The 8311-nt window shown below is 50.2% G+C and overlaps 1 protein-coding gene across 1 annotated transcript in view; it reads right to left on the bottom strand.

Moving 5' to 3' along the window:
* Positions 1 to 2169: 2169 nt before the first annotated feature.
* The window catches only part of LOC144591007 (polyunsaturated fatty acid 5-lipoxygenase-like), a gene marked incomplete at its 5' end in the record, with an annotated part of 32271 nt that continues 26129 nt past the window's right edge, over positions 2170 to 8311 (bottom strand). Inside the window, 3 exons of the mRNA XM_078395355.1 lie at positions 2170 to 3412; positions 3864 to 4034; positions 7459 to 7559. Coding sequence (XP_078251481.1) covers positions 3233 to 3412; positions 3864 to 4034; positions 7459 to 7559 — 452 coding nt within the window. The remainder of the gene's footprint in view (positions 3413 to 3863; positions 4035 to 7458; positions 7560 to 8311) is intronic.

Genomic DNA, 8311 nt, shown 5'->3' with positions numbered 1-8311 from the left:
ACACTCCAAAAACTCACAGGTTTGTGGATTAATTGCCTTGTGTAAATTGTCCCTAGTGTGTAGGATTGTGCAAATGTACGGGGTGATCTCTGGTCGATGTGAACTCGGTGGGGAAGGGTCTGCTTCCTTGCTGTATGTCTAAACTAAGCAACCAAAGCGAATCAGTCGCTGGAAGTGTACTTCCCTTTTACTCTAATTTAAAGATGCAGTGTGAACGCAGGCCCTTCGGCCCACCGAGTGCGTGTCTTCCAGCGATCACCCTAGACACATGTTCTATCCTACACACACCAGGGACAATTAACCTACAAACCTGCACGTCTTTGTAAACAAGCGCACACAAAGAAAACCCACGCGGTCACGGGGAGAACATACAAACTCCGCAGACAGCACCCGTTGTCAGGATTGACCCCAAGTCTCTGACGCTGTGAGGCAGTGGCTCTACCCGCTGCACCACCTATGGTGGAGGGTGGCGGGCAGTGTTCTTGGTCAAGGGGCCACTCAGGGGGCTGAAGGGCAGGGTCCCGTGGAACAAGCTGGGGTGAGGTGATCCCAGATCGTGAGATGGAGAGACTCGGGAATGGGCCGGGGGGTGTGGGGACTGAAGGGGTTTCAGATGTGGCGGAGCAGAGGGGAGAGGCAGTGCGGGAGGGTGAGGAATGTCAGTGCTGTTTGCCGACATGTCCGGGGTTGTTCAGTCACAGGCAGCTGCAGAGCAGAGCAGAGGGGAGGGCTGGCGTTGAGTAATACTGCCCCAGGCTGGGCCGGGCCCAAGCATGATCAGGGATGCAACAGCAAGCATTAGGCTGCAGGAATGCACTGTTGCTATCCAGTGCAGCAACGCATGCTGCCCTCCAGTGCAACAATGCACACTGCTTGCCCTCCAGTGCAGCAATACACACTGCTTGCCTTCCAGTGCAGAAATGCACTGCCATCCAGAGCAGTCATGCACACTGCTGCCATACAGGGTGGCAGGCAGCCTCTGATAAGGGCATGCCCAGGCTGTGATGCCTTCCTGCAGTGAGCTCATCTACCCCTACACCCCCCACCCTCCCGGCATCCACCCCTACAAACCCCCCTGCACGCTGCCCTCTTGCACTTCCCTGGAGCCCTCCCTGCAGACTCCCCCTGCACTCTTTTCTCCTGCATACTGCCCTGTACTGTGGATCCTACACTGTACTGTGTGCTACTGTGTTGTGTTATGCTGTGTTGTGTGATCCTGCTACAGAAATTCCCCCACCACTCTGTGTAAAACAACAGTCCTGTACATCTCCATTAAACGTTCCCCCTCTCACGTTACAGCTCTGCCCTCTCGTGGTGGACATTTCCGTACGGTTCGATAGAACTGTATTTATTCCAGGAGGGAAATTGATTTGCCAAGTCATAAAAACACAAACTACATGAAAGATGAGATTAAAGTGAGGAGTGGAAAGGATTGGGAATGGGCAAAGATTGTGGAGGGGAATCAGTCTCAGTCGACCCCACGACAGAAGGGAGAGGGTTTGTACAGTTTGATAGCCAAATGGAAGAAGGATCTCCTGTGGCGTTCTGTGCTGCATCTTGGTGGGACCAGTCTGTTGCTGAAGGTGCTCCTCAGGTTGACCAGTGTGTCACGGAGGGGGTGAGCTGCATTGTTCAGGATGCTCCACAGTTATGAGGAGCATCCTCCCCTCCAAGACCGCCTCCCATGAATCCAACTCCAAGCCCAGGATGGAACCAGCCTTGCTGATGAGTTTGTTGATCCTACTGGCGTCTGCGGCCTTCGCCCTGCTGCCCCGGCACACGGCAGCAAAGAAGATGGCACTGGCCTCCGCCGATTGGTACAACATCTGCAGCATCTCACTGCAGACGTTGAAGGAGCAGAGCCTTCTCAAATAGTACAGCCTGCTCTGTCCCTTCTTGTACAGGGCCTCAGCATTTCTGGACCAGTCCAGTTTACTGTCCAGGTACACTCCCAGCTATTTGTACTTTGGTGTAAACCAGTATCTGCAGTTTCTTCCTACCCACTTCAAGTATCTCTATTCAGGACTGCTGGATCAGATCAACCATCTGATGCAATATTCCGGTAAGCCTGGCTCCAGCATTTTTGACAGTAACATGTCGCTTTGTCATTTTAAGGATCTTGCTTAACTCGTGCATCTGTACACAAATGCCCACAGAACAGAGTTTTGTCAAGCACTGATGCAATTTTATTCTCAACTCCTAACGAGAACATTAAGCATGCACCCCTATAGTGTTGCAGTTACAAGCTTTAGAGACAAAATTCAGAATGAAAGCCAGCTTTGGAATTTATATTTCATTTTGATCAATAAAAAATAAACCTTTTGAGTTTCAATTCATCAAAGTGCAGATGCTGGAAACGGAAACAAAACCCAGGAACGCTGCCATGGCTGGCAGTGTCTCTAGAGAAGGAGAGGCAGTGCACGGGAGAGGGAATAGCAAGCAAGTTCCTGCAGAGCGGGAGTGTTGCTGATTAGCAACTGAGCAAAGTGGTCAGGGCAACAATTGCTTTAAAAACCAGCCTTCAGTATGGATCAGTAAGGACATCAAACATTACGGGGAGAAAGTAGGAAAGATAGATCAACCACGATCGAATGGTGGAGAAGAATTGATGGGCTGAATGGCCTAATTCTGCTCCTGTATCTGATGAACATGGTCTTCAGGGTGTGAATTGAGCAAAGCCCCAGATTGGATCAGGGAGGTGGGGGTCACATAAGACCATAAGTCAGCAGGTCTGCCTGCTTTCTCCAGTGTAGAGGAGACCTCATTGTATGCACTGGAGTGAGGAAGAGTTTCGCTCTTCAGTTAGAGGGAGGTTTTATTCAATGGGAGACTGGTGGAGAGGGAGGCAAGAACAAAATGAATAGTCCCCTTGATCTGACTGAGAGCAGAGGACATGAGAACTGGATCTCAGGCACTGTCCAAATGCCTTTTAAACATTGTTATAGTTTCTGCTTGAACTACCTCCTCTAGTAGTTCATTCCATATACCCACCACCCTCTGAGTGAAAAAGTTGCTCCTCAGGTTCCAGGTGGAGGTGATGGAAGGGCCTTGGAATTCATTGAGAGGGGAATGTCAGGTTGGATGTGTGCGGTGAAGATCAGAGGGGATAATGAGACAGGAAAGGAGAGGGCGGGAGAGATTGGCTGCTTTAATTTGGCAATAAAGGTTTTGCAATTATAATTTTAATCTAGGCCAAAGCAGGAAGCAGTTAGGTGAAGGTGCAATGGCATGGTTAGACTGCCACGCTATTGTCAATCAAACTGGGCAGGAGATAGTTGTAGGGCAGAGGAAGGGCCTTGTTCCTCTTTATAATCTCCTGCTCGATCTTCTGCAGGTCTTGCTGGAACTCTAAGATGCACGCTCCCGCCTTCAGCTCAGTGAAACGTTCTTCCACGTAACTACCCAGCTTGGTCTGCAGGGAGTGAAGAGAAGGGTATTGTGGTCAAACCAGGGCGACAGCTCGGTACACACACACACACACACAGAGCGCGTGCTGGCCTTGGTACGCACACAAACTGTACACACACACTTAGAAAGACACACACAAAAACATTTAGTCAGGTACACAGATGTACTCACACACATACACTGACACACATACTGACACTGACACATATTGTCAAACACACATATAGATAAGCACACACACTGACATAGGTGCGCAGACATGCATACACAGACCCAGACAGGCACACTTAAGACACACAGAAAAATACATACACAGGCAGACACACGCCGGGAGACGCAGACACACAGGGACACACACACACACACACAGAAGAAATGCCAGAGAGACAGAAAAACAACTCATTCTTTTAGTGCAACATTTCTCTGTTTGGCTGAAAAGGTTTTCTGCTACTTACGTTAATGGGAGATGGTTGACTGAGCAGATAGGTGGTTGCAATCACTGTGAGTTTTTGAATTCCCTTTGGCAAAGTGTCGGCAATATCTTCTTTGGTGACTTGGCCCTTTTTGGTCGGTGCAGGCTTCCTCATTAGGGACGGGTTGTTTGGTACACAGGAGCTCCACTCATACTAGGAAAACAAACATGATATAGACACACAGTAGAATGCAAATGTGGGAATCTGGAGCAAAACATCAAGTACTGGAAGTACTGAGCAGGTCAGGCAGCATCTGAGGAGGGAACGGACAGGACACGTTTAAGGTCAGGACGCATAGTCATAGACATATAGCATGGAAACAGGCCCTTCAGCCCGAATTGCTCATGCTAACCAAGATACCCCATCTATGCTATTCCCACGTGCATTTGTTTGCCCTGTATCCCTCTAAACCTTCCCTATCCATGTACCAGTCTATCCATACACCCACTACCCTCTGTGAAAAAGTTGCCCCTCATCTTAAACCCAAGTCCTCTGGTTCTTGATTACCCTACACTGAGTAAGAGACTGTACATTCAACCTCTCTATTCCTCGTATTTTCTTAAACTCCTGCACTCCAAGGAATAAAGTCCTAACCTCTCCCTATAACTCAAGCCCTCGAGTCCTGGCAACATCCTCGTAAATCTTCTCTGCACTATCTAGCTTAACAATATTCTTCCTATAGCAAGGTGACCAAAACTGAACACAATACTCCAGGTGTGGCCTCACCAACATCTGCTTCAGACCCAGACCTTTATCAGAGTGGGCATACTATGAAGAGGTTCTGCAGTGGAGCCGTGTATGGGCTGCACACCAGATGAGTCGTAGTTTTGGGTCAAGTCTGAAATCAGGAAGCAATGGGTGTGAGTGGACCAGCTCCAGTTCCAATCCCATCGCACTCTCCCTTCCCCAGAACGTCCCACTCCCCTCCCCAGTCCAGTCCGTTCCATCTTCCCCTCCCACCTCTATTCTCTGCACTTCCATCTGCCTGTCCAAAAGCTTCTTGAACACCACTATCGTATCTGCCTCCACCACCACCCTGGCAACGCGTCCCAGGCCCCACCACACCCTACATCTCCATTAAACCTTCCCCCTTGTACCTCACAGCTCTACCCCCTCTGTTGGCTAGTTCCACCCTGGAAAAAAGGTTCTGACTGTCTGCCCACGTACGCCTCTCATGATTTTGCACACTTTTATCAAGTCTCCTCTCCCTCTCCGAAGTTTCAGAGAAAACAATCCAAGACTAGCCACCCTCTCCCTGTAGCTGAAGCCTTCAAATCCAGGCAGCACCCCGGTAAACATCTGCACCCTCTCCCTGTAGCTGAAGCCCTCTAATTCAGGCAGCACCCTGGTAAACATCTGCACCCTCTCCAATTCTTCCACATCTTTCCTGAATTGGGGCGATCAGAACTGCACGTGGTTCTCCAACTGCGGCACATTTTCCCTCCAAAGACATTGCCAGCGGCGGGAGACATTCCCAGTGTTAGGAAGATTCTCAGATGTCCCGGGAACCCGCACGGACCCGATCTACCCTCAGAACAACTGCGCCACCGCCGACCAGAACGACGATCGAAGACCAGAATGTGCCTCAGTCAGCCCGACTCCCCACAGGCCTTCCAGGGGACAGTGGAGAAGCCAGGCCTGTCTGGGCTGAAGGAGCCGCAGCGGTGACGGCGATGGGAGCCTCGATGGCAGTGGGGCCTCGCGGTCGATGAGCGTGAGGGGGGAGGGGAAGACAGTGGGGACCCAGTGTGGGGGAGGTACCATGAGGGACGGTGGCAGAACAAAGAGGGACCCGGTGTGTGTGTGTGTGTGTGTGTGTGTGGGGGGGGGGGGGGGGGGGGAGAACACACGACAACTCTAGTTTAGAATCCTCTGCCCAGGGGATAAGTCTGTGTTTGTTTGTTCCGGTGAAGGCGCTGTGCACACGGCAGCCAGACAACAGTTGCTTCTCTTTGTCTTTTTATCTTCACTTTTAATTTCAAGTTTTGTCTTCCTTGTGTGTTGTGACTGCCTGCAGACAAATGTCCCCACACGGATGAATAAAGTTTTATCGTGTTGTATGTGCCTGGGGTTACCAGGACATGCTCTATGGAGCAGGGTTGGATGGAGCTCGAGGAGATGGGGGTCGTGCCAAAGAACTGGGATGGGGGGGGGGGGGGGGAAGGAAGGAGATCGATAGATTTATATTTAATAATAATAATAATGCATTACATTTATATAGCGCTTTTCAAACACTCAAAGACGCTTTACAGGGATTTGTAGAACATAGAGAAGTGAATAAATAGATAAGTAAACGAACAGAGAAAGGAGACAGAGGGTGAGGTGACCTTCAGTGGTTGAAGGCGGTGCTGAAGACGTGAGACTTCAGTGATGTTTTGAATGTGGTGAGTGAGGAGGAGTCTCTGACGGTTTGGGGTAGTGAGTTCCAGAGGGTGGGAGCAGCGATGGAGAAAGCCCTGTCCCCCCAGGATCTGAGTTTGGTCCGGATGGGGGGGGGACAGGAGATTGGCAGCAGCAGAGCGGAAGGTGCAGGTTGGAGTGTGCCTGTGGAGGAGGTCAGTCAGGTAGGATGGGGCCAGGTTATGGAGGGCTTTGTAGGTCATGAGGAGGATTTTGTACTGGATTCTCTGGGGGATGGGGAGCCAGTGGAGTTTGTAAAGGACGGGGGTGATATGGTCACGGATCGGGGAGTGGGTGAGCAGACGGGCAGCGGAGTTTTGAATATTGAAGTTTACTGATGATTTTTGAGGGTGAGCCATAGAGGAGGCTGTTGCAGTAGTCCAGACGGGAGGTGATGAAGGCGTGGATGAGGGTTTCTGCAGCTGTGAAGGAGAGGGATGGACGGAGACGGGCAATGTTTTTGAGGTGGAAGAAGGCTGTCTTTGTGATGTGTTTGTCGAAGGAGAGGGTTTGATCAAAGATGATTCCAAGATTCCGGATGTGAGGGGAGGTGGATACTGGGAGATCATCAATATTGCGGATGAAGTTTGGAATTTAGGTCGGAAGAACACAGTGGAACAACGCAAACTGAAGGACACAAAAAGGAAGCAGTTCAGAAACCTCAGCAGGGGTCAACCAAAGTGGCAGGACGGGTTGGGAAATGGCATCTTGGAGTTTATTCATCAAATGGTGCAGGGGTGATGTTTGGGTTGGATGGCTGGGCAATGGGAAGAGATGAGGACACACATCATTAGTGTGTCCAAGGTTATCCATTGTTTGTAAAGGTCATGGATTAGGGATTAGTTTTAGTTTGGAGATACTGCACTGAAGGCCCTTCGTCCCACCGAGTTCATGCCGACCATCGATCACCCGTTCACACGAGCTCCATGTTATCCTACATTCTCATCCACTCCCGACACACAAGGGAACAATTTACAGAGGGCCCATTAACCTACAAATCTGCTCATCTTTGGGATGTGGGGGGAAACCGGAGCACCAGAGGAAACCAATGTGGTCACGGGGAGAACGTGCAAACTCCACACAGACAGCACCTGAGGTCAGGTTCCAGACTGCGCTGGATGCTGCTGCTGTGTGCGTGACCGTTCAGTGCATTGTGTTGTGTGAAATGTGAGCTGACCTGTCCAGCGTTGACTGAAGAGTGCTGGCCGGAACAGGTGAAGATGACCATGGTTAGGAACTTGATGAGTTCAGCCTTGGAGAGGAATGATGAAGGGAAGCCTAGTGAGAAAGATCAGAGGTGTTACAAGAATGAACTGGAGACCAACAAAGCACTCAGCACATAGAATGCAAACTGCAGCAATGAATGCATCAACACTCTGCCGAGCAGTGTCAGCATCCCACCCTTGAGAACAAATTCCCATCAATTCCTATTCAATTTTCCTCCTCTCAGCTTCAACCTATGTCTTCTGGCTCTTGATTCCCCTCCTCTGGATAAAAGACCGTGCATTTTTCCGATCTATTTCCCTCATGATCTTTTACACCTCTATCACATTGCCTCTCAACCTCCTGCGCTCTGAGGAATACAGTCCTGACCTGCTCAACCTCTACCCATAGCTCAGGCACTGGAATTTAGAAGGATGAGGGGGGATCTTATTGAGACATATAAGATAATTAGGGGATTGGACACATTAGAGGCAGGAAACATGTTCCCAATGTTGGGGGAGTCCAGAACAAGGGGCCACAGTTTAAGAATAAGGGGTAGGCCATTTAGGACGGAGATGAGGAAGAACTTTTTCAGTCACAGAGTGGTGAAGGTGTGGAATTCTCTGCCTCAGAAGGCAGTGGAGGCCAGTTCGTTGGATGCTTTCAAGAGAGCTGGATAGAGCTCTTAAGGATAGCGGAGTGAGGGGGTATGGGGAGAAGGCAGGAACGGGGTACTGATTGAGAGTGATCAGCCATGATCGCATTGAATGGCGGTGCTGGCTCGAAGGGCCGAATGGCCTACTCCTGCACCTATTGTTTATTGTCCT

Source organism: Rhinoraja longicauda, unplaced genomic scaffold, assembly GCF_053455715.1.
Source record: "Rhinoraja longicauda isolate Sanriku21f unplaced genomic scaffold, sRhiLon1.1 Scf000467, whole genome shotgun sequence".
In the NCBI taxonomy this organism is placed as follows: Eukaryota; Metazoa; Chordata; class Chondrichthyes; order Rajiformes; family Arhynchobatidae; genus Rhinoraja; species Rhinoraja longicauda.
This window is presented reverse-complemented; position numbering and strand designations above follow the sequence as displayed.